Source organism: Anthonomus grandis, chromosome 6 (genome assembly GCF_022605725.1).
Source record: "Anthonomus grandis grandis chromosome 6, icAntGran1.3, whole genome shotgun sequence".
NCBI classification, from domain to species: Eukaryota; Metazoa; Arthropoda; class Insecta; order Coleoptera; family Curculionidae; genus Anthonomus; species Anthonomus grandis.
The window spans coordinates 33,589,312-33,616,388 of NC_065551.1; the positions used below are offsets into that span (position 1 = coordinate 33,589,312).

A 27,077-nucleotide genomic window follows, 5' to 3' on the forward strand; every position below is an offset into this window, starting at 1 on the left:
TATAAAAGTGAAATTAATCGTTTTCTGCATTTTTTTACTTAGTTTAACGTAACTAGCAAAAAGTAGCTAGTTTAAATGGGCGACATTTTGAATTTACCGCGTAATATTTGCCTTTTTCTCTTTGGAGAACCTGATTGGCCGGATGAATGTAAGCCACGCCTTTATAACGAATATGTCAGTTATGAGCTGTCACAACTGTCAAAATATGTCAGGATTATTTATATTATAAAAATAAACAAATAATTTATAATTAATTGTTCCATAAATATTTTCTGCATAAAGTTTCAGAAAAACAGACGGAGTGGGGTGCTAATTACACGTGTAATTATACGTGTAATTAACGCTCTTTCAGGAGATACTCAGACACTCCTTCATATTAAAAATGACTAATTATTGTTATTATGCCTATGAAAGATAACAAAACAGTAAACCATATCCCCTTCATCTCGGTAATACCGTAAAAAATCGTTAATCCAGTGAATAGCTCGTAAGGTACGTAAAGATAACTGTAATCTTTTATTTGTTTATTGTTAACTGCTTTTCTATTGTGAAAAATCAGTAAAAATTCAATTATTGTATAAAGTGGCAGTAAAAAATGTCTGGGTATGTTTTATCTCACTTTTAAACAATTCAAACAACTTGTTTATTATACAAATTTTTATGGTTTAATAAGGACTTCAACTGGTAACATTTGTCTTTGTTAACATATTCAAAAAAAATATTTTTTACTAATAAATATTTCAGTATATCATCATATAAACTCCTCGGCTAAAACTATAAATAATTCTCTTATTACAGACCATTTCAGCGCCCTTCTCTCCAGCCTAACACATTTAAACAACAAAATGCCCAACAACTAAATGCAGGTGGCCTAAAGGCTTCATTTCACTCTAGACTTACACAACAAGCTCAAAAAGACTTAAATGATCCTGAACTTATAAATGTTCAAAAAACTGTAATAAATGCAGAGAAAGCTCATCACCCAGCTGGACTTCAAGGGGCATTTCTTATTCGTCAACAAAACAACATGGACAATGATTCTACCACTGACACCTCTTCTACAGCCTCTTCGACTTACCTGAATCAGTATTTAAGACAACCCGATGACCTTAGTCATGGTAATGTGGAAAGTTTAGAAAGCCCTTACCCGGTGGGCTACAGTTCTATCCATAGATTAGGAAATTTAAATTTAAAAGATGGAGGATCGAAGTTAAAAAGGGCTTTCGAGGCTAGAACCGGGGGGACTGTACGGAGAAACTTGGGAAACAACCAACAAAAAGGTAATTGAATTATATATATTTTAGTGAATTAGTTTAAAAGGAAACAAAATTTTTCAGAAAAATTAGAGGAACATGCCAATATAATTGTTTCAAAAATGGAGCAGGATGAGGCTTTAATGGAGGATTCTCCTGATGCTGAAGAACTAAGGAGGTTTGTAAATTTATTATTATCATAAATATTTGTTGTAAACAACTCATAGACATACATACTCGTACTTTGCTATGGCTCCCAAATATTTACAATTTTAATAAAGTGTATGTGTTCATGTATGTGTGTAGTATAGAAGAATACTTAGAGCCAAAAACATAAAAATCCTATTTTACTCTATTTTCTTAAACTTGAAAATCCAACCATACCATTCAATTTACACAATAGGATAAGGAATTGGTATGGTGAAGTCTGCTGCTGCTTTGAACATTTTTGCACTGCATTTAAATAGGGTAATTATTTGTTATCAAAAAATATAATAAGGCATAAAGGTTTAAAATGTTGCAAAAACAAAGACTCACTGAGAGCATTTTATGTAAAAGCTGTATAGAGAGATGGCAGTGAATCATTAAATTGGGAGGGTATCATATAACCTTTGCTTGCCAAGCATATATAGTGTTTTTCCAACTGTTAAAATAATTCAGCTACTTCAATAAAATGAATTTGATTTGAACTGTGACATTTAACATTTATTAACTCATAAGGAATTAATTTGAAGCGCTCATTAAAAATAAAATAAAATAAAATAAACTTCTGTAAAAAAACTCTAATAACTAAACTAAAATAAAGCTCTTTGAGATTTTTTACTTTATATACTAGACTGCTAAGATTGGCAAATCTTCTCTCTGCCATATTTAAAGTATAAATTTCTGAAATATGCTAACTAACATGATCCCTGCGTGAAAGATCTTTAGTAAACCGCACACATGAATTTTGTATTTTTTGAATTTTATATTTGTTAATTTCAGTTAGGAATGGACCGTATACAATATTAAGGTAGGCAGGTATACTAAGTACTAGGCTTTCAGTAAGAATTTTTTTACTAATTAGGGGTAAGACATTTTTGAATTCATACAGAATTTTGAGTTTGTGATATGATTTTTGACAAACATAAGTTACATGAGCATCAAATTGCAACCTGCAATCCATGTGCAGACCAAGGTTTTTTACTTGATTAGTCCAATTAATTTCAGAATCGTTAATTTTAAGTTTTACAGCTGTGGCAGTTTCTAAGTTTATCTCATTTTTAGAAAACAATATAGCCTGTGTTTTTTTAGAATTAATAAATAAGGAGTTTTGACTAGCCCAAAGACAGATACGCTCCTAGTCATCATTAATGAAGGTTAAAGCAGTGGACAACTCATTAGCCGGGGTTGAACTATAGATTTGTAAATCGTCTGCATATGGTATTTACAGTGTTTTATGTGTTGAATCAAATCTGATGTAAAAAGTGTAAATAAAAGTGGCCCCAGGATAGAGCCCTGAGGCACACCCCTGCCCACAACCCTCCAGCTTGAGATGCTCACTGCTCCCTCAGCATCTGTAATTCTTACTGCCTGTTCCCTATTTCCCAGATAGCTGCCAAACCATCCATTAGCCTTAAGGTTATAATGATTTAATTTAGCTACTAAAAGATCAGTGTTTAACATATCAAAAGCTTTGGTCATGTCAATGAGCACTGTTGGGCAACAGTGACCATTATCAAAGGACCTTGCGATATCACTAGTTATTTTCAACAAGGCCGTGGCGCAACTGTGGTTAGCCCTAAATCCCGACTGATATTTAGGTATTATACATTTAGGAAGAAGATAATCTAGTATTTGGGTTTTTACAATTTTTTTCATTATTTTGGATGAAGTTGGCAGTATACTAATTGGCCGTAATTCACCCACAGAAGTTGGGCTGGATACTTTAGGAACAGGCACTATGAGAGCCCTTTTCCAGATATCAGGAACAACGCCAGCCATGAAAGACGAGTTTATAATATTAACAAGAGGGCCTAGACACGTCGAAATACAAGATTTTAACATGCGTATAGAAACTCCGTCTATCCCAACCGCACCGCTCCCAACACTGTTCAAGGCCCCAAGCACCTCAAGTTCTGTTACAAGTCTAAATGTAAATGGATCAGAATTCATAGATGAGCTGAGAAAATCATTTAAAAGAGCAGGATCAACCTGTGCAGCAGGTGTACTCTCTATAAAATAATTATTTATTACATTTGGTTCTTTAGTGCTACTTGGAATGGGAGTAAATTCATTATTAATAATTCTCCAATTAGCAACTTTTTTCCAAAAATCTGTACTGCTAAAAATGCCTTCTTTTCTAATTTTATAGCCTTATTGACATAATTTTTTAGATCAATATAATAAGTTCTACTAGAAGCAGTTTTTACTGAGATATATTTTTTAAAGGCTTTATGTTTCATTTCAATCATTTTTTCTAGATTATGGGTTAGCCATGGTACTTCCAGATTTTCTCAGCTTTAATGGACAAAACATATCAAACAAATCTAACAGTTTAGAATTAAGTATTTCTACTTTAGTATTAACATCGGCAGTCTTATATAACTCACGCCAATCTAGATGCTCTAAATAATATTTAAATTCTTCAGAGTTAGTCAGTGTAAAATTTCTTTTATATATCATAGTCTTAATCGGCTTCAGTTTATCACATTTTATAGTACAGAATACAGCCTCATGATCTGTCTGTATTGGATCACAGGGTATAACACCATGATCCTTGACTAGGTTAATATTATTTACAAAGATGAGGTCGATTAGAGATTCACTATTTAGTGTTATTCTAGTAGGCTTATCAATAATTTGAGTCAAATTAAAAGTCGTAAAAATATTATATAAAAATTTACATTCTACAGTGGTGCTATTTAAAATATTAATATTAAAATCTCCTGTACATATAAAGACGTCACAGGTACAAATCACTTCTGGAATTAAGTCATGCAAGTATTTTAATTCAGAGTATGCCACTGCTGGTGGCCTATAAACTACTCCCACAGTTATGTTTTGCCGCTCATGCTTAAAACTTATCCAAAGATGATCAATGCCATATCCTGAGTAAGGCAGATCAATAAGAGTTGTTTTTAATTTATTAGTTACATAAATTGCGACACTACCTCCCCTACCCTCCCTGTCTTTTCTATATAACTTGAAATTTTTTATTGAAAAAGATTCAGAAAGGAGTTTATTGTTAAGCCATGTTTCAGAGACTGTAATTATATCATACTTAGATTTTTCTATAAAGTGCCTAATATCTGAAAATGTATTACATAAAGACCAGGGATTTATATGAACTATATTTAATTTGTGCTTACAATTAGGTATGGCTGGGTGAGGGTCAGCTTCTTTGGGCAGTGATGGAGTGGGGATACATACATATAAATCTGCTAACAGAACTACTGTTCTTATTTCAAAATATCTAACTGCCGTACAGGAAATAAAATATAATTGTGATTGGCATATAAGTACGATGATGTCGTAAGCCTTTACTGCAGATTTTCTTATTGACTTCTAAGGATAAAGAAAGACACTTAGTAAACAATTCATGTCTCAAGTTCGTTGAAATCCAGGAATTTCATTCATCATTTGGGATTCTTTTCTTTTTGTGTGTGCGTTAAAGTGGATCAAAGAAATGTGCGAGTGCGAGATGCTTAAATAAGAAGCTAATTTTAAAAACAACTCCCATAATTGGGAAGGTTCATGCAAAAAAAAGAGAGATGATGTATTCAATTACTAGGCGTCAAGAACAAGGAACACCTTTAACCATATACAGTGCGAACGTAAAGGTTGAAATAAATGCATTTAAAATTCAGGGGTATGTTCAAAAAAAAACGCTCGGACATGTCGATTTTTATTTTTAACTGCGGGTTTTCTTACTATAATTTTATGTATACAGGGTGGCCCAAAAATAAGTTACGGTCATCAACGTAATTTTTTTAAATGTAAACACCTATTTTTTTATTTTAGATTTAGGTTCTACATCAAATTCTAAGCACATTTCATGTACCATGTCCTATACCTAAACTCGACCGTTGACGATTGAACACAATAAAAGGCTATTTTTGGAAGAGTTATTTATATCAAGCAACCTATCAGTTATTGTTTGGTTATTTACATTTGTGGTTGGTGTTTTTGATTGTTAACTTGTCACAATTTGTTGACATCAAATAATTTTGAGTGAATTTAGTTTGATTTAGATGCTTAAGCAAAGTTTTGCTTGTGTTAAGTTTATCAAAAGATAAAATTAAAATTTCAAAAAATGGTACGTCTTAGTGAGCGAGAGCGAATAGAGATTTTGATGATGATTGGTTATGGAAACAGGATGCGCACTCAGATGGAAGTCTGTGAAATTTATCATGCCAAGTATCCTGATAGGCCACGTATATCTCAAAGTACTGTCAGTAAAATAGAACAGAAATATCGGAATTTGGGTCATGTCAGGGATAATTATACGAAAGGTCGGTCAAGTATATCAGAAGAGAAGCAACTAAATGTTTTGCTGGCAGTTGAAGAAGATTGCCATAAAACGACTCGCAATATTGCATTAGAAAATCAGATATCCCAGACATCCGTCGTTAAGTATTTAGGTATAAATAAATGGCACCCTTACAAAGTTCAATTGGTTCATGAACTAAATGAAGATGACCCAGATAGGCGTTTAGAATTTTGTGAGAGACTTATGGACTTGTGCCATGCTAATCCACAATTTTCAAAAAAAATTGTATTTTCTGATGAGGCAACGTTTTGTCTTCATGGTAGTGTAAACCGGCAAAACTGCCGATATTGGGCTACTGAAAATCCGCACTGGATGATGGAGTGCCACAGCCAAGTCCCTCAAAAAGTAAATGTTGATTTACTTTTTGAAGGGAATGTTGGGCGGGGGTGATTGAAAACAGGGTTATAGGGCCCTTTTTCTTTGAAGGATACTTGAATGGTGAGAGGTATTTAGAGTTTTTAGAAAATGACTTGGTTCCATGCCTTGCCACTTTATACCCCGATCCAGAAGACCCGGATATATTAGATAATTCCTTATGGTATCAGCAAGATGGAGCTCCAGCCCATTACACTCGTCCCGTGCGCCAGTACCTGGATACCGTTTTCCTGGACGTTGGATTGGTCGGAGGGGTGCAATTGAATGGCCGGCCAGATCGCCGGATCAGACTCCTTTAGATTTTTTTTTGTGGGGGTATCTTAAGTCCAAAGTTTATGTTAATCGGCCAAACAACATTGAAGACTTAAAAATTAGAATAACGGAAGAAATAAGATTGATAGAACCTTCTGTTATCGATAACGTTTTACAAGAATTTGAGCATCGACTGGGATATTGCTAAGAGGTTCGTGGCAGCCATTTTCAACACTTAATAAATTAATTAAAATATTTTTATGTATTCTTGCTTGATATAAATAACTCTTCCAAAAATAGCCTTTTATTGTGTTCAATCGTCAACGGTCGAGTTTAGGTATAGGACATGGTACATGAAATGTACTTAGAATTTGATGTAGAACCTAAATCTAAAATAAAAAATAGGTGTTTACATTTAAAAAAATTACGTTGATGACCGTAACTTATTTTTGGGCCACCCTGTATACATAAAATTATAGTAAGAAAACCCGCAGTTAAAAATAAAAATCGACATGTCCGAGCGTTTTTTTTTTGAACATACCCCTGAATTTTAAATGAATTTATTCCAACCTTTACGTTCGCACTGTATAATAAAGCATATTTCAAGTGGAATATTTCTGTTTTTAGGACGGCCCTCAGGGACATGCCACAATGTCTCACGATAAAACGATGCGTCAGAGTGAAATTGTCTAAATCGGTAAGCCAAAGATCGAAAAAAAGAACCATAACCTGCTGGAAAATGCTGAAATACCAAATTAGCATGGGTTTCACTAAGGTACCTTCGCTCTAAACTCGTTTAAATTAAGCCTTAAAAATGAATGTTTTATAGTTTAAAATAAATACGAGAGATTTGGCCTACTCGTTTGAGCTCTGGTATGGGGCACTCAAAAGGATCGAGGGCCATTTTGGGACAGGGGTGGCCTCGTATTTTAAATTCCTCCGATGGTTGTTTCTTGTAAATTTATCCATTGCGGTTCTCAGCAGTTGCTTTATTGTTATTCCCAAGATAGATCAGAATATTGGGTCTCCTGGATGGGGAATCGTATCGGATCTAATCTCTGGACAAGTAAGTTTAATTTTTTTTAGCTAAATCAGCTTATTATTTGCAATAATTTTAGGGGTATCTCACAAACACTGTCATGTATTATGGTTTTTACACCAATGAGACTTTAAGTAGCGGTAGTTTGCATTATAGTATGCCGCATGCTTACTTTTTCACCATGTTAGCCATTTATTTTGTTTGTTTTTTAGTTATAGGCGTAAGGTTCGTGTTTTTTTTTTTAAATTATTATTTATGCTATTATTTAATGTGGAAGATTTGGACCTGAAAGCCAATTTTTAGTGCTGCCAAGTCCTACAGGAGAAGCTTCATAGAAACAGAGGGTGGCCTAAAAAATATATTCGCCAATAAGATCTTTTGCGGTTGGGATTACAATATAGCCACCAAAGATGCGGCCGAATTAAAATCGAAAGCCATTTTTAACGAATTAAGGGTTAGTTTATTCGCTGCAATTGAACGTTTTATTTTAAATAATTATTCGTTATTTTAGGAATTAATCTGGGACTATACGAAGACCAAATACAAACAACCGTTCCAGCAAAAGTTTCGCACCGCTATAATTCAATTTTTCACGAATATCTTGGTGGTTTGCTTGATAATGGCCACCGGTTATGCCCAGTGGTATTTTTTGAATAATATCCCGTCGAATAGGGAGAATCGGTTGGTCGTGGTGCCGATTTTCGTTAATATCGTGATGACTTTCTTGCCGATGTTTTTAAGTTTCGTTGTTAGGTAAGTGAGAATCTGTTTTAATAAGTAAATAAGTTATTTCTTTAAAACTGTATCTAATATCGAACTAGAAACTATAGGGCAAACTTAAAATGCTTAAAAATTATGTGAAATGTATGGAAATCAGTAAAGGATTGACATCGTATGCCTGGAAGACATAAATAATTATGTTTGACAAAAAATCATCAAAAATTGAACTGAAAAAAAAACAGGGAAAATTAGGTCAAATACCTGAAAAACAAAAATTCCTATCACACATTAATAAAATACTCATTCAGCTTAAATAAAGTGAAAAATGTCTCTAAATCCCTGGAAGTTATAAAATTACTCCAAACAGGAGTTATTTGGCCTAGAAAGTTTTAAAAGCTTAAAAAATTCGTGGGAAACATAAAAAATTGTCGCAATTGCTTCAGGCTCTATTGCAGTAGCTAAAAAAAAAACAAATTTAAAAAACAATAAAGAAGTTAAAGAGACACATGAAGAAATATAACAACTCTTAAGGAAAAACGTTGATAAACTTAAAAATAATGGTCGTAAAGAGACGATTTTGTTTATTATGCTCACTTATAGACTCGGCTAGCACCTAAGCAATCAATGCAAATTAAAAATTATTCAAACTTTACTTATACCCAATTCAAAAATCGGCAAAAGCGATCTGGTAAACATTTTACGTTTAAACTGGTGTTTTAATTTTTTTTTGGTGACCTTGTTGAGGAAACTTGCTTAAAAACTGTTCTTTTTTGCTGAAATAATTAATCAGTAAAAATACCTTTGTAAAAATGGTCGACGTCAACCACACCGCAAAAAACCCTGTAAAAGCGAATCATATGAACAGAACGACCTCTGGAAAAGTTGACCTTTAACTATTCTTCGATATTGGTAACATTTTTTTATTTTTTTTATATTTTATATTGATAAAATGGGCTGAAAGTAGTAATACCCTAACCACCGTGAAAATCAATCATCCTTAATGGAAAGTTAGTTCAAAGTAAAATGCTTGTTGCAGCTAGTTGAACGCACGTCCAGTAATTACCGCAACTTCCTGGAATTCCCAAAAATATCCTGGAGTTGTATAGGAATATATAATGGTATAGGAACCATATTATCAAGTCATTAATCCTTTTTTTTTTCAATTCGACGTAATTAAGACTGAACTGTTGGACTGCCTTAACTGCCTGATATTACAAATAAAATAAAATCATGGATCAAGAATTACAAGCAGTTGAACCGTTGAATAAAAATGTAATTCCATCAACGGTTGAAACCACGTTCGGGACTAACATCAACTGCCTGGAATTCCGTAAAATATCCTTGAATTATAGTGACTCTCTGGTCATAAATTTTTATTTTTTATTTTTATTAATTTGTTATTATTTTTTATTATTTTTATATAAACTTTTGACTGCTTGATTGAGTGCTTAGGGGCTCTTTGAGTCTATGAGTATGAGTGTATAAACGAAAGCGTCACTTTGTTAGCGTTATTTTCAGGTTTATCAACGTTTTTCCTCAAGAGTTGTCACGTTTCTTCATGCGTTTCTTCAATTTCTTTATTGTTTCTTTACTTTATTCGGTTGATTTCTTAACATTTGTTTTTATTTCCCTTATTTTTGAAGCACTCCCTACCAGGACATCGGTACAAACACTATCGGCTATTATAGTACGAATTGATTTTGTATGATAGAGAAATCGTGTTGAAAGGTACTTTTCTTTTGACGTCTTAGAAATTACTTGTCGACTGTATATAAAGTATAAATGGATATATTTTTTTAATAAAATCTCAGATTATCTCTATATTAGCTTTTGACTGCTTAGGGACCCTGATATTCACCTCAACTGCCTGGAAGGAATTCATTAATGTCGGTTTTAGTCCAGGCAGTTAAGTTTGTTCTATTGAAATGATCAAGATTCCCTCAAATGCCTGGAATAAATTCATTGTTTTCTTCCACGCAATTTAATTAATTTCCCAATTTTTTTTATAATGCATCTCTAATAAGAAAAATAAATTCTTTATAATTTTGCTTATTTCTAAGAATTTCTGACTGGTGAGCCTATGAGTTTTAGAAGCGTCACTTTGCGAGCATTATTTTGAAGTTTATTGACATTTTTCCTCAACAGTTGTCGCGTTTCTTCATGCGTCTCTTTAATTTCTTTATTGCTTCTTTGCTTTATTCAGTTTTTTTGCATTTTTTTTATTTAGCTGCTTGAAACAAGAACTCTATCGTCCATTTACGACCAAGAGGGCAAATATATACGTTCCCAATTGCAGGCTCAACTAAAATCGATGCATCTAATGCTATACTATAGAGACTTATTCTCAAGTATAAATAAATATAATTTTATCTGACGTTTATTCTAATCTAATTTAAATACTATTTCAGGTATGAAGACTACAAAAGCCCAAAAGTATCCCTGTATTTAACACTTGCCAGAACGTTTCTCCTGGGGGCTGTTACTGTTGGAGTGTTGGTAACTTACTGGCTTAAAAACGACGTAATAACCCTATTAAGTTGTTAAGTCATCATAGTAATTCCTTTAATTCCAGAAATCCCTTTGCTGGGAAACTTCTTTGGCACAAGAGTTTTACAGGATGATCATTTTTGATTTTTTTATATCGGTTGCATGTGCTGCCCTCTTAGATGTTTTACTTTATTTCATTTACAAGTAAGTCTGACATTTTGTATATAATAAAATGAACCTGATTAAGTCCTTTTAGGCTTTTGAAAACTACTAGCTCATTAGAATTCGATATAGCTTGGAATACGATGCAAATCATATATAACCAAACCCTATTTTGGATGGGTCTAATGTTCTCGCCAATATTACCAATCGTTATGGTGATAAAACTGTTTTTAACGTGGTACATAAGGCTTTTTATAGCGTTATTCTTGTGTAGGCCTTCGGCTAAGACCTGGAGGGCCGCCCAGACTTCCACGTGGTTTCTGGTTATGACTTTCTTAAGTTTTACTGTTATTACTGGGGTGCTTGGATATATAATCTCTTCGTAAGTAGTCAAACATTTATTGTCTCTTATAGTATATTTGGTTCAATTACAGAATTCAGACTTCTAAGGAGTGCGGTCCGTTCAGGAATTACGATCATATCTATGAAATTGTAACTTTGGGGATGTTACAGTTGAAGAAAAATAGCACCATATGGACGGTGGTTTTGTATATCACCAAACCTGGGGTTATTGCTTTGATTTTGTTGTTTTTGAGGTGAGCGAACAAGAAATTATTAAATTGGTTTTTGTTGCTAATTAATCGGTTAAAGAAGCTTTAGTTTTGTTGGACCTCTATCCAACAATTTTGCGCATATGTTTGTATAAGGTCTCTTTCAACAAGCTGTTTTTCATAATCTACTTTTTATTTTATTTGGGTTTAAGCGTAATTTTCAATTATATGCAGTCTGGAAAAGCTTCAAAACGAGTTTGCTCTTCCTGTCCTAAAAATCAAGTTTCTTTTTAGACTTCCCTCTTATTACTTGCAATTCTTACTAATATACTGTCGAGTAACCAGTTTAACAATTACTCTAGGATGCAAATCCTATGGCAATGTTATACTATAAAAATTTATTAATTTGTTATCTCTATATAAGCTTTTGACTGCTTAGGAGCCCGTTGAGTCTATGAGTGAGTATAATAAACAAAAGCGTCGCTTTGTCAGCATTATTTTCAAGTTTATCAACGTTTTTCCTCAAGTATTGTCACGTTTCTTCATGCGTCTCTTTAATTTCTTTATTGTTTCTTTACTTTATTCAGTTTTTTTTTCATCTGACTGTGCCTTGTATTCTCATTGCTAACTATCAAAATAATTCATTATTTATATATAGGAATGACAGTGCCGAAAAGCAATTATTTTGTAAATTCTTTAAACTTAGGTTTCAACAGGGCCTTCTTTATGAAAAGAGAAGATTCTATACTGCCTTTTACTTCTGTATTATATTTCTTATATGTATATATTATACTAAACTAGTTATGTAATTTAGTAAACAAGTATATGTTTATTATATTGATAAAATAGGCTGAAAGCAGTAATGTCTTATCCACAATGAAAATCAATCATCCTTAAAGGAAGGTTATGGTCATGGTCAATTCTAGTCCAATTCCGCCAAATTCCAGGAGATGCACGTCCAAGAATTACCCCAACTTTCTGGATTTCTAAAAATATCCTGGAATTATAGGAACCATAAATTCGCGGTAATACTTTTTTCTCAATTCCAGGCAATTGAAACTGAGCTGTTGGACTGCCTTTTAAAATTTTTATTAATTTGTTATCTATATAAACTTTTGATTACTTGATTGAGTGCTTAGGGGCCCTTTGAGTCTATGTGAGTATAATAAACAAAAGCGTCGCTTTGTCAGCATTATTTTCAAGTTTATCAACGTTTTTCCTCAAGTATTGTCGCGTTTCTTCATGCGTCTCTTTAATTTCTTTATTGTTTCTTTACTTTATTCCGTTTTTAATTAGCTGCTGCAATAGGGTTTGAACCAATAACATGTTGAAATCAACTGACTGTGCTAAGGCTTGTATTACTATTGTTAACCATCAAAATAACTTATAAATCAAATAAAAATAAAATGGTGAGATTTCATGCAGATTTCTTCATGCTTCTAATCCTAAATGAATAGAGAGTTTCGCTTGCTACTAAGCCAGGGTTCCCACCAACCTATGGAGAAACCTGGAATCTCCTGGACCGTCCTGGATTTATAAAAAGCGTCCTGGAGGTCCTGGAATGTCCTAGATTTTCCAAGTAGAACATTCAAATATAACTATTTATGAACTCTGTGTTTTTCTTCTTTTTTTTGTTTGTTATGAAACCTTTGCCTACTCTTATTACCTTAAACATTTTCAGTTTATAAAATTGATGGTCTCATAAAACCTGATGCATTATTGTAAAAAAATGTCCTGGAGATTTTTTTCAGACTTTTGGTGGGGACCCTGTAAACCCTAAAAATTAAGTTTCTTCTTAGACCTCTTATTACTTGCAATTCTTAGTAATATACTGTCGAGTAACAAGGTTTCAAAATTTCTCCAGCAAACAAATCCTATGCCAATGTTATACGTTTAAACAAGCTCGTGATAGCATAAAATGATCTTCTACAAACTGAAGTCCTGCTGAATAAATACCCTTTTTTTCAATGAAAATCTCTAATTTTCCTTTTTTAACAAGCTTACGTGACCTACCTCGTATTTTCTGTTCTTTATAACTAATTTATAGCAGATCACGCTTAAGCAATCCAAAACTATATTATTCAGACAAGAAGAATGTCCATTTAAGGTTTCTGCTCTTTTCCAGCTATTTGCTAGCTTCTGAGGTTAAAACCACATCCTTTACTATGTATTCCGTGGAATCTGACCCTTTTTCTGTTTTTATTTTCTCAGTTTAAAGTTAGTTAGACAAATATTTTGTCCGTGTACTGCAATTGTGTGCAACAGTCTTATTAATTATTTGGTCCTAATGTTCCCAAAAGTCCAGAAAGATCGAGGAAAAGACTTACAGGTTTCGATTTCGAATTATATTGAAAATTACTTCAATAGTCTGGATGTAGATATATTAAAATGCCTGGAATAAGGTTGAATTTTGTTTCAAAAGTCCGGGAAATTTAAGAAATGACCTAAAATGCCTGGAAGATATCAACCATTAGTTTTGAAAGAATGGTTTCAAACAACTGATTATTTTCAATGCCTGGAAGATATGACAAATTATATCAAATATTTAGTCAAGGAAAATAACATTAAATGCCTGGAATAAAATTCCTAGTCATGTGTAACGGTCTCTAATGTTTAATGTTTGAGCAAAAGTCACAGCATTGGTTTCTATATCTAGCCCCATAAGCGTATTTCACAGCTCGCTTTTATAGAACAAAAATTGGGCCCATTAGGGCCTTGTCAAAAAACAAATATTGTTGTTAGTTTCTGCATTAAAAATGTTCCACATGGTTTTATTTTTTGACTTAAGTATTTTGTTATGAATAATGCACTTTTTGTGCTTTTTTAGTAGTTTACCAACAAATTCCTTATAAAACCAGCATATTTTTTATTTCTTTACTCGCCCAATGTTTAGATTTTATTTTGCTTGAATAAATGGGAAAAAGCAGTACAAAAATAATAAGAAATTACTTGTTCAAATGCAGTGCATTTTTTCTGTACTCCATGACAATTATGAATGAATCCTTTTTCTAGAAATTTATTAGGTATTTTAGTGATTTTAAGAATGTGTCCACAATGATCAGACAGTCCTGTAAAGTATGAATGGACGAAAATATCACTGTTGTAAATACATCAATATGAGTATTTATTTAATTAGATTTAATGTAGAAAATGCCTGTTCAGTGCAGTAGCAATGCAAAACTACTTATAAGAAAAAACAGGATCCACTATCTAGATTAAAAGGAAAAAAACTTTGGGACTAAACAAAGATCTACCATCGCTATATTACTTAAATTTCATTATATATAATAATGACAATTCATGGCTTAACTGCCTGGAATAATAAAATAAAAATGATGTATAATAGTATTTATTACAAAATGGTCAATTTCGTCAATTTTGCTTGGTTTCGGAGTAAAAACTTGATCATGAGAAGAAATTATACATGCTTCAAGAATATTCAAATTATTCATACAAGATCATTTTTTAAATATTTTTAGAATGTTCACACACATATATCCAAAATGTTAAATTTTACATGAATATTCAATAGATCCTCATTAAATTTTTTGTCTCATTTTCAGTGCAAAAGTGTATTATTCAAGGGCCCAAGCGAACGCCCAAAAAGAAATCGTGGCCCAGTGTCGAAACATGTTAGTTTGGTCCGCCAAAGATAAAGAATACTACTACTCGATGATCTCTAAAGTTACCAAAGGGCGTAAGAGCGTGCTAACAAATTAAACCCTTAAATACGTTTTTTTAAACAGAATTATTTTATTTTAGAGTGGCAATATAAATTTCACGAAAAAACTTTTAGTCCTGAACTATATGCTACTGACGTCTACTTTAATGGAAACAAAGGGAGCGGAGGTAAGGAAAGTGAGGTTTATTGATAAATAAAGTGGTCACATGTTTTTGTTTTAGATGAATCGATCTCAATCCAACAGTTTTCTAGTCCTACCTCAGGTGAGTTCATATACAGATTATATTTTGCTTTAAAAGTATTTGATTATTAAAGATGCGTTGTGATGAATTTTACCTATTGGGTGATCATTTTTAGGTACTTCATTGCTCCCTAGTTCGTCAACGTCTTCCGACATGGATTACCAAGAATATTATAAAAAAATTAGTTAATATTGTGATCTTAGTTAAATAATGATATATTAAATGTAATGTTGCTTTTAAAATATTGTGCCAAAAACTGTTTTTATTAATGTAATGTTTTTTATGGAATTAAATAGAATCTTTATTAAAATTGTGCGCTTAATGTATAATTTTTTTCTTTATAACTTCAGGCAATTCTTACGCCAGCATATCCGAGTTACATAAAAAATGTTCATCTTCCAGAACTCTTTGATCAGAGAGTTTCCTCAGAAAAACAATTTCTGGAATCACCAAGAAAGTGGGTAAAACAAAAAAAATTTGTTTATTATAAAATTACAATATATTTAAAAACTTATACAAAAAAATACACATAATAAATACTAGTTAGTCATCAAGTTGACACAAACTGGCTACCCCTCTGTTAATCCAGTGTTTCTCTGGTAAGTTACTGGCAAAAGTGGTGTACATCACGAAATTCGTCGAGTGTCCGGTAGTACTCAGCACTCCCCTTCTAGCGGTCGTTTTATATACCGGACAGTTGTAACACGGGGGCGGATTATATAAGTCTTTTTGTGCCGGTTTCAGCCACATAATGGGCACCACATCGAAGAGAATTTTCGGAAGGGATTCCGCTAACATTTGGCTTTTTCTGTCCCATCTTGCACCCTCGAGGAATAGACCCTGGTATAAGAAATGTTTTATATTATTTTTTTTTATTATTAGGGTTAGTTGATTAGTATTTGGGGTAAAGGCGCCTGAAGTCGGTTAAAATGGAATTTTGAATAGAAATTGACGCAAATTCTTGGTTTGGATTTAATAAACAAAAAAAGCTCAACTCCCCTGCATTCAACCGAAACTTATAAAAGATCATTTTCTTATCAAATTTTAAAAATTATAAATAGATAAAAATAATAAATGCTTTTATATTACGTAACAGATATATACAGTAAACGGTAAAAATATGAAACAAATTCAATAAAAACTAAATGAGGACCTGTTCAAAAAAACGCTCGCACATGTCGATTAATTTTTTTGGTAGCCCATTTTTCCTACAAAAATTTTGTATACAGGGTGCCTCATGTAGCCGTAGTCGATACCAACTTTCTTATTTTAAATGGAACACCCTGTCTGTGATTAAATTTTTGAATTCTACACAAAATTAGAAACATTTTGATGTTGATGTTTCACATGCCATACTTTTATTCAACTATTTCTAAGATACGCGGTTTTGAAAATAAACTGTTTTTTATGAATTTTAAATTCTCTAAAACTTATTCTACTAATTTAAAAAAAAACAACGGATTTCACTTTTCTATTCTTACTTATTAATTACTTTTTTTCTGAAAATGTACAAAATATGATATACGACAAAAAAAATCAATTTAAGTAAAATTATAAATGAAACTCAATATATTAATTAAAAAATAAAACACAATAAAATGTAATAAATTACATTTTATTGTGTTCAAAATGCCCACCATTCACTTTTAGCAAAATACTAGTCTATTTAAAAACTCATCCAAAACATTGTTAGGAGTATTTTCATGAATTTGACTAATTTCATATTTAACGCGGTTTCTCTTTATAAACTTTTGATTTTAAATACCCCAAAAGAAAAAAATCCTGGGGTGTGAGATTTGGGGATATTGCAGGCCATTCCGTAGGACCTCTCCTACCTATCAGCTGGCCGGAAAATACCGCATTCAAATATTCTATAGTAGTTCATTCGTATATAGTGTAATAAAAAACGGGGCAAAAGTCGCTTCTTTCTCGATTTATTTTTTTTTACCTTAGAACAAAACGATATATATGTCATTTTATTAGATAGGTCATTGTTCATTAGAAATTACAAAATATGACCTTTTATTACTTTTATACGGATGTTTATCTTGCTTAATATAGTTATACTCACTACGTTTTTGAGCTTTTTATACGTATAAAAGGTTGCGAAAAAAAACATTAAAAGAAAAGTATGAAAAAGATCATAATATTATTATATTAGGCTTCTTCGTTTTCTAATTCTGAAATATCGTCATTAAAACTTAAACTATTATTGCATAATCTGCATTTACATTCTGTCATACATTTTAATCCTTGTTTTACGCAAACACATCTAGTACTATTGCAATTTTTGTCTGAACATTTTACGGATAAAAGTTTTCTTGAGTGTGTGTGTGTTAAAATTTAAAAAAAATCATGTCAATAGCTCAATTAGTTAAGTAGATATTAGAGGGAATGTATAAAAAAACATGATTTTTAAAAAAGGGAAATTTTCACAGTTTTTTTTGAAAATAAAAAAAGTCGTAACCGCAAAAAAGGTAATATTTTTTGGTTTCATATGTAGAATCATATTCTTGAGAATACTCGATAGGTTTGATCTTGTTCTAAGCTCATAAAAAAATACGACACAATTTTACTCATTATTTACTCCCCTAATACATGAAGAGCAAATTGAGGTGTTCTCAAAATTGGCAACGTTTTTATAATTAAACCGCCCTCGTATCTCCTATAGTTTGGGAAATAGCAACAGTGTAACATCCATGGCAAATAGGACAGCCTCTATATATTTGAACAATGATTTGAATATTTGTGACAATAAATATTTAATTGTCTTTGTTCCCTAGGACATTTTGATGTGTCTATTTATTTCATAAATGATTTTTCGGGAAAAAAGTATACGTAGAAGTTACAAAAATTAACAATCAGTATTGAAAACTAATAACGAAATTATTTATCTAATCTGGTGATTACGACTTTAGTTGCTGCTTTTGTTTTCATTTTCTACAGAAAAAAATTGTTTTCATTTGTGATATAAAAATTGTTTATTTTTTTAAGCCAAATTTTACATTAATAAATTATAATAAATACTTTAATATTTATTTAATTAATTACTTGTTAGATTAATTAATTCATTGATTGTTATGAAAATTTTGTTAAACGCCTTGTGCGATGTCTCTGTTTTAGTATTAATTCTAATATAAAATACTGATTAACAAACAGTACAAAATATTAATTGGACTTTGTAATATTTAAAAATTGTACTAAAAACGCGTCGTGTAGGGCTAGAACACTGGCACCACTATGCAGTTCCTCCAATTATTATCTTTGAAACACCAGAAATCTTTGAGTATTTTTTTAATTTGTAGTACACATTTAAGAACGAACTCTTAAGGTAAAGTACAAAACAGTCAAAAAACTTTGAACCATTTGACTAATTTTGCTAAAAAGACCTGATATTATTGTCCTTTTTTTCACTTACCGTATCATTTATTATATTTTGTGTCTGTTTAATATTTTGACTAAAATTTAAAATTTATATTCCAAATCTTGCAAATGAAAAAAATAAACTAGTTAATAAAAACCACTTTTCCTTTTTTTTGATTCACCCTAAAACTATTTTTACCATTATATTATCCAATCTTGCTGCAAAACTACCACTGTTTTAATTACTTACATCAATTAACACACTAAACTCTTCAATTCCCTTAACATGCTGCTTGTAAACAACAACTATTAATTAATACTAACCCAAACTACAACCAGTCGATCTTACCTTGCAAAAAACCCCGATATCAGACGGTTTATCCACCTCGGTTTCATATTTCGTCGTATAATATTCGAAATGTATCCAGTCTATCGGAAAATGCATCCTGCGACCGTAGTTCTGTAGTACCCCGGTCAGGAAAGACTGCGTGAAAAAGAATCCCGAGAGCCAAAATACTAGTGGGGCCCCTTTATCGATCCAATCTTGAAAGAATTTTAACCTAAAATAAGGTATAATAAACACTTGCTAGTAGACGCGTTTCGAACATAAAGACGTTCATCATCAGATCGTCAAGTATATAAAGAACACTACTCTTGAGTCCATGATTAAGAACATATTATGAATTTATGAAGACTTCAAAATGGACTACTTCTTCGAAATTTCTGAACGTGCTTACCTAATAATTAAATCGGTAACGTAAGATCCTAAAGGTTTCAAGCTGGGATAACTTTTGCTCGCCCAGGCAGACGGTACCTTGCCTATCATCAATGACTGACAAGTTTCCTCCAGTTCGGAGGACATGACCACTAGGCCCGCCACTGCTTTTATCATTTCTTTTAATGTTCGCTTTACTACCGCGATTAGACGGTTGAATCGGATTAATTCCTAAAATATACTGAGACTCAGTAACCGATTTTATATTAGCATCATTTGTACAGAATATTTAGGAATGCAGGAAGATCTGTGGATTGTGTGATATTAATAGAATTTAATTCTTATAAGGGTGTTCTTTTACTCAAAAATGGTGGGAGAAAATCGTGAAAGACCTCTAAACGAAAAACGCAATTTTCTCAAAATCTATGGGAAATTTTTTATTTTTGAAATCGATGCTTCTTTCGAATCTAAATCTAAAAAAGTAATCTAAGCATTTTTTTCAAAATTTTTTTTCTGGAAAATCTATGGACACGAGAGAAAAAGAGCTTCTATAAAATCTGTTTGACATACTAAGGTATATACTAAGACAAAGAAATTTTGATCCAAGTTTCCATACAGTGGGAGAAAATCGTAAAAAACCTTAAAAGGAGAAAAGCAATTTTTCCAAAATCTATGGAAAATTTATTGATTTTTATTTCCTGAAAAATCTATTTAATTGCACCAAATACTTAAAATTTTGTTTTAAATTACTTCCAAAACCTGAAATTGTATTGAATGTTGATCCAATTATTAGGAGAAAATAAAAATTTTAGGAGAAAAATTAGCTGGCCCGATTGCCCAAAAAATCTGTAAAATTGCCCTAAATTTCTGGAAAAAATTAAAAGTCAATTTAAATTCAAGGAATACATTGAAAATGGCTTGTAATGCCTAAAACAGAATTGTTGCAATTTACTGGATGAGGTGGTATGAAATGCCTTGATGTAATTCAAAATAATCTCGAAATCCAGAAAAATGGGTGAAATACTCTCCAAATCACTGGAGAAATAGAGAAATAATTCAAACGCCTGGAAGAAATGTCACATTTTACTTTCAATGCCTGAAATAGAATTAAAAGTGGATCCAGTTAACTGGAGCAAGCAAAAAAATAAAAAATTCTCTTTAAATGAACGCCGATTTTTTAAGAAAATTTAAACACAATAAAAAAGCCACAAAATTGAACTAGGGTACCACAATTAATGGAAATTTATGACCCTAGAATTCCTGATATTGGAACTGAGGCTAAAGACGTCATTCTGCATGAAAGATGTACCCAGTTAAGGCAGTTGACGAATTTTTTTTATTAACTTTCTAGTAAGAATTTTTGAAAAATGATGCTAATATAGTTTTGAGGATTCCAGTCAAAGAAAGAACATTTCTTTCCGAACAATTCTATAGGAGAACATTTATTATGTCTCAAAAACTTAATAAGTTACAGATGATTTTGTCTACCAAGGTCCAAGATCGACCAAATTTGTCTCACAAAGTTTTCAAATCCAAATGGCAACTTTGAAGATTCTTATTAATTAGCCCACATATTTGGCCATAATTTAGAAACCGCTTAAAATATTTTGATATCTTTTATACACCTATATATATGAGTACCTCAGAATGGATTTGAGGGTAAAAACGTCATTCTGATTTACAAATTTGGCTTATTAGGGCAGTTTTGGTCAAGGCCCTTTTTTTGCGTTAATTTTTCTCAATCTTAAGAATACTTTCACGAAATAATTAGAATATTATTTAAAGGCTTTTGAGCAAACAACAAACATTTCTTTCCGAACAATTTTATATAAGAACGACCCTTCTACCTCAAAAATTAAAAAAAAAGAAGCAATTTTGTCTACCAAGGTCGAAGATCGACTAAATTTGAAGTTTTCAAATTCAAATGGCAACATCAAGATTTTTATTCGTTAGCCCACATATTCGGCCATAATTTAGAAACCGCTTAAAATATTTTCATATTTTTTATACACCAATATAGATGAGTACCTGAGGATAGATTTGAGGGTAAAAAAATCATTCCGAGCTAAAAGTTTGACTTGTCAGGGCAATTTTGGTTAAGGCACTTTGTTACTAAGTTTCTTGGCTAAATTCTTATGAATATTTTCACGAAATGGAATATTCCTTAAGAACTTTTAAACAAACAAAAGGCATTTCTTTCCCAATAATTTCATATGAAAAGGTTTCTTGTACCTCAAAAACTGTTTAAGTTAAAAAACCAATTTTGTTCAGCAAGGTCCAAGAACCACCAAATATGAAGTCTTGACAATTTCACCTTATTCTAAACTAAGAAATCGCTTAATTAAGCTCATTTTTTATGCAAATGACACCGCTCTAATATTTTCCGGAAAGCCTTGGAATGATGTAAAAGAATATGTGATTAACCGATTGGAAATTGTACAAAATTTAAATGTCAATAAAACTAATATGGCTTTTTCAATAACTTCAGTCGTTCTGAGTTTGATAATATACAACTCAAGAGCTCAACCAGCATTATTAAGGAAGTCTCAAAAATAAAATATTTAGGTATCATTAGAGGTAAACATTTAAAATGGGATCAACACGTATTAAAATTAACATTTAATATTAGGAAATTAATCTGAAAATTTTATATTTTAAGAAAAAGTATAGTTTACTAGAAGTAGTACTAATGCTAATTTAAAGTCCCTAAACTATTATGCGCCAATAATACGTAAACTTATACCTCATACAATCAGAAATTGTCCAAAAATCAATAAATATAAAAAAAAATGTAGATCACATATTTTCGAAAATTCCCTTATTTTTAAAAATCTTTTGTAATGACTGTTGTTAACATTAGTTGTGATTGTTGTTGTTAATGAATTTGGCAGTGCTGTCACCTAGGTGCATCGCTGCTTGAGGATGGATGAAATCTATAACTAACTCTGTGTATTCTTCTTTTTGTTTTTGTAGTTTTACTCCATTAAATTTGTAAGTATTTGATTTGTAATTCCAGCAATCTTTGCATGCATAAGATTGTGAATAGAAAAGTGTGCAGTACAGATGCCATGAATAATAATAAATGGGGAAGGATGCAGAGCTACTGCATTCTCCAAAACTATTTATTACTTACCTGTCTCAGTACAGTATTCATAGAATTATCGTAAACCACTGGATACTTCTTGCTCACTTCTTCTACATTAAAAATGTCCGGCACCTTATTAAGAATATCTTGCGCTAAGTCTATCACCATTTTTTCCTGACCATCTTCTCCTCCCCCACCTTCTGTCAACTGAGTTTGGGTAAGAAGTACCCCGTAAAGGAGCTAAAAAAATAAGGAAATAAATATGCCTTATTTAAACTATAATTTAATTGGTACAATTTGCGTTTCTTGATTATCCTTGGTGATATCGGCGTTCTCGTGTAACCCAAACACCTCCGGTTCCGGATTAATCGGTAATGATTTTATATACGATATTATTCCCTCGTAACTGGTGTCCTTTGGCACGTAGTAATTACCGCTGGGCGAAAATGGGTAGCTAAAAAATTAATTTATAATTAAATGAAATTTTATAAGAGAGTATTTTATTACAAAGGAGTTTTTACGGTTTGAGGCACGTAAAAAATACTCAAAAGGGAGTTTAATAGTCTTCGGTCCTTATCGTCTGTGACCCTACCGCCGTAATTGCATTCGCCTGTTAGGTAGGTCAGGGCTTCGTATGGCACGTCCACATAATCGTTTAGAAACATCTGGAAATTTGTTAGGAATTTAAAAAGGAAAAGGATTTTATTTTTCGTTAATTTGATGGTCTAAAACTTGGTGAGTTAGAAGCAATTTTGGTAATCATTGATTGACCAATTGGCTATACAGTCGTCAAATTTTCCTTTGTCTCAAAGAGTTCAGAAAATCGGTATTTTTCAGGCATTTGGCTTCACTTTTTTATTTTTTTTTATTTAAAATGATTTTTTGAGGGAGATTCTTTTTTTTTGGCATTGGACCATTTCTTTAAATTCCTTCCAGGTGTTTTAAGAAAAATTATTTTTTTCCAGGAATTTGAAGACACTTTTAGGCATTTGAAGTAATTTTTAACTAGTTTTAAAATGTCTGGAAATATCTGCCTGGAGGGCCACTCTGTATTTCTTACAGGCATTTAAAGCTCTTTATCTTAAGATCCAGGGTAAGTTGCATAAAATTTAAATATTTCAATAAGAAAGAATGCCTTAAAATGTGTGTAAAAAGAATTAAAAAAAAAGGCTTTAAATGCCTTGAAAAAAAGGCATTAGGCGGCGTTTTTTCTATCTTTAAGGGAGTTCAAGTAAAATAACGTTTTTCTAGGCATTTCAAGCCATTTTTTCCTTCTTCCAGGCATTTGAAAAGCTTTGTAAAATGTAAAATCAATTTTACTTGAACTGCCTGGAAGAAAGAGAAAATGCTTTAAGACGCCTAAAAAGAAAGAAAAAAACAAATGTTTTCAAATGCCTGGGAGAATTAAATAATGACTTCAAATACCTGGATAAATTTCCATTTTTCAAAGTTCACAAAATTCCAGAACAGCCTGGAAGAACGAAGAAATACCTGGAAGAAACATAAAAATAGCAAGAGACGCCTGGAAAAAATCAGTTTTACTTGTAATGCCTGCAAGAAACAAAAAATGCCTGAATGATTTTTTTCCCAACATTTAGATCATTTTGAGACATCAAGCCATTTTTCTATAACCCCAGATATGTCAGTTAAATTCGCTTTTTTTCCAAGCATTTAAAACCACTTTTGTATTTTTTTTTTCAAGCATTTGAAGTCATTTTCCCTCGTTTTGAAACATCTGGAAATGACTGCCTGGAGGAATGAAAATATGGCGTCAAACACCTGGCAACACTTTGATCTGAGACTTTGACGATCGAGAAAATTTTTTTCCTTCCAGCCATTTAGGGCCGTTATGTATTCCTTCCAAGTATTTAAAGTCATTTCTTCTTAGATTGGTTTTATTTGAACTATTTGTCAATGAAGAAGAATGCATGTCATTAACTGTCTTGGAGAAAAAAATGAATTACTTAAACTGCCTGAGTGCAAGAAAAATACTTTCAAATGCCCGGAAAAAGTAAAAAATGCCCGGGAGAAAGACAAAATGATTCCAAATGCCTGGAATAAAATGAATTTTACTTGAATTGCCTGAAAGAAAAAAAAATGTCTGGAAGAGAGAGAAAATGCCTTCAAATACCTGGGAGCAAGACTGCCTTGAATCCTTGAAATGCTTGGGAGAAACAATAAAACTACATCAAATGCCTGGAAAAAAAAAAATTTTACTTAAACTGCTTGCGAGAAATTAAAAATTGCTAAATGTATTTTTTTCCAGATATTCAGGCTATTTTGAGACATTAAGCCATTTTTTTTGTTCTCAAGTCATGATCATTAAATTATATTTTTTCCAGCTTTTAGAGCAATTATTTTATTTCTTCCAGGGATTTTTTCCTTCTTCCAGATATTTGAATACATTTTGTTTTCTCTCGCACGCGTTCTAGTAAAATTCATTTATTGCCAGGCATTTGAAGCCATTTTTTCTTCTTCCAGATATTTCAAGGCCTTGTTTCTTTCTTCCAGGCATTTCAGGGAAGTTTTTTGTTCTTTCAAGACATTTTTTCTTTCTTGCAAGCAATCGAAATTCAAACTGATATTCAAAACACAGTCCTCATTACATTTACCATGAATTAGAATCGATTCACGATTACTAAAACTAATAAAAGTAAAATACATTTTTTCCAGGTGCTATCATTTATTTCTTCCAGGTATTAAATGCCTTAGATCCCTTTAAAAAGTCTTGAATGAATAATGAATGCCTTCTTAATGGACCGTTATAAATCCATCATTCTTCCAAAATTGGAGTTTTTGCAACATTATATACGACTCAGGAAGACTATCCCTACATAAAAAATTGGCCTTAAGACTAGATTTTAAGATTATTAACCAGAGCTTATAAGACCTTTCCACTATGGATTCGACAACCTTTGATCATTAGCAAATCGATGATAACTATCGTTAAAAAGTGTACTGCATCACTCAAAGCAAGACTTTCTTATCGACTATGAAAAAATCTTGAAACCCTCAAATTGTACAAATCAAAGGCACACAGAAGAATGATCCAATTAACATTTGCCTAACTTACCATAAAGAAAAAAATTACTTCAAATGCTTAGCTCAAAGTAATTCTATTTCACTGCAACAGTCTGGAAGAAATAAAAGAATAGCATTAAATGCCTGGAAAAAATCGGATTCACTTGAATTATCTGGAACAAATAAAAAATGGCTTCAAATTAATTTTAAATAAACTGCCTGGGGAAAAAATGCCTTCAAATGCCAGGAAGAAATATACCATTTTACTTGAAGATACTTAGAATACCTAAAAGAAAAACCATATGACTTGGAAAACATAATTTAACTCAAACTACCTGGGAAACAAGAAAAATGGCTTTCTAAACGCTTGTAAGAAAATTAATTTTTCCTTAAACCAAAGTAAAAACCTTTTGTTTGTCCTATATCTGATACTTCCAGTACGTTATCATATTTCAAGAACTCAACCATTGGGGGATTCCGGAAGATGGTTTTGAGAGTTAAAACGTGTTGTTTCATAACATACTAAACCCATTATTTACCTGCAGTTGTACCACACTAATTCTCAAATCCGACTCATTAAATTCATAGGGAATATTCCAGCCTAACGGCCCGAATTTCCTTCGTTCCTGCACTAAACCGTGAAAGAAACACAACGCGAACAATAGACATTGAAACGGCTTAACATTTTGGCAAGAAGCGTAAAACTCCGGATTGGATATCGGATCGGATTGATAAGACCTCAGAAGGTTTTGCCTGAGCCCTTTCGGGGCCTCGTTGGTCATTTTCACACCTAAAACGGACGGAATTATGGAGGTTAATTAGTTAGAAGTTATAAAGTGAAGTACCGTTTTGTAAAATGGCCACTGGAAAACAAGTGCTCGGATAACTGGTTAACCATAGACGAAAATTCGGATTTGTCACCTCGGGAACTATCACCTCGTCGCAAATTCGGTCCAGTTCTCTCATCCAACTGGCTGCTAAATGACAGTTTTGTAGTACGGCCCATTGGCCCGTTTGTAAACCTGTTGTGATCATATTCGCCGCTATTGGACCCTAAAATATAATTTCAAGAGTATTAATTATAAGAGTGTATGAAAAAGCAAGTGTAACAAATTTAATTTGGTATATCGATAGAATAGTTATGACGTAGTCTGTTATTTTTTGTCACTTACGGTTTAACAGGGAATGATACTAACTGATTTATTTTAAATGAGACGATTGGTACATTAATAAGTAGTTTAATAGAAAATAATATTCTGAAAATAATGTTACCCTATTTGCTACTTTTTGCTTTATATGATAATAGAAAAAATGATTTCTTTAAACTTTGTAATGGGGTACCATGAATGCGTTGAACGTTTTAATTTTTAATTAAATAATCACATAAAAATAATATTGTGTTGGAACTTGTTGTAAAAGAACAATTACTGAATAACTGCAATAATAACAGTATTTTGGTTATAAATAAGTCTAATTTCCATGAAAGTCACTCTTGTTAATCTGTAATTATTAGTATCTGTCATAGTTTTTTCAAGGAAATTGATAAGGGTAATTATGTATTAGCAGTATTTTTAGATTTCCGAAGGGCATTTGAAACAG

The 27,077-nt window shown here is 32.0% G+C and overlaps 2 protein-coding genes across 3 annotated transcripts in view; one reads left to right on the forward strand and one right to left on the reverse strand.

The window, feature by feature from the left end:
* Positions 1–205: 205 nt before the first annotated feature.
* Positions 206–15,609, forward strand: LOC126737241 (transmembrane channel-like protein 3). 2 transcript variants are annotated; one of them, XM_050442038.1, is made up of 16 exons: positions 206–492; positions 799–1,280; positions 1,338–1,431; positions 7,039–7,186; positions 7,241–7,477; positions 7,530–7,675; positions 7,754–7,904; positions 7,962–8,203; positions 10,579–10,690; positions 10,743–10,861; positions 10,914–11,201; positions 11,254–11,415; positions 14,934–15,067; positions 15,133–15,219; positions 15,274–15,315; positions 15,410–15,609. In XM_050442038.1, the coding sequence occupies exons 2-16, from the start codon at positions 1,028–1,030 to the stop codon at positions 15,481–15,483; spliced, it is 2,289 nt and encodes a 762-aa protein (XP_050297995.1). In that variant the 5' UTR covers positions 206–492; positions 799–1,027; the 3' UTR covers positions 15,484–15,609. The 2 variants fall into 2 exon arrangements, with proteins under 2 accessions (XP_050297995.1, XP_050297993.1); XM_050442036.1 differs by having other exon boundaries at positions 486–603.
* Positions 15,610–15,770: 161 nt separating this feature from the next.
* Positions 15,771–27,077, reverse strand: part of LOC126737236 (dynein axonemal heavy chain 3) — a 110,084-nt gene continuing 98,777 nt past the window's right edge. The window contains exons 45-52 of the mRNA XM_050442030.1: positions 26,324–26,531; positions 26,018–26,268; positions 22,965–23,122; positions 22,752–22,911; positions 22,506–22,697; positions 19,395–19,603; positions 19,007–19,217; positions 15,771–16,134 (exon numbers count right to left, since the gene is read on the reverse strand). Coding sequence (XP_050297987.1) covers positions 15,838–16,134; positions 19,007–19,217; positions 19,395–19,603; positions 22,506–22,697; positions 22,752–22,911; positions 22,965–23,122; positions 26,018–26,268; positions 26,324–26,531 — 1,686 coding nt within the window. The 3' untranslated portion in view covers positions 15,771–15,837. The remainder of the gene's footprint in view (positions 16,135–19,006; positions 19,218–19,394; positions 19,604–22,505; positions 22,698–22,751; positions 22,912–22,964; positions 23,123–26,017; positions 26,269–26,323; positions 26,532–27,077) is intronic.

Excerpts from the sequence above, each read along its gene's own strand:
- LOC126737241 (XM_050442036.1), top strand. Across the intron at positions 1,432-7,038 it reads GATGCTGAAGAACTAAGGAG|GACGGCCCTCAGGGACATGC; the intron begins GTTTGTAAATTT and ends TTCTGTTTTTAG. Across the intron at positions 7,187-7,240 it reads TTAGCATGGGTTTCACTAAG|TTTAAAATAAATACGAGAGA; the intron begins GTACCTTCGCTC and ends AATGTTTTATAG.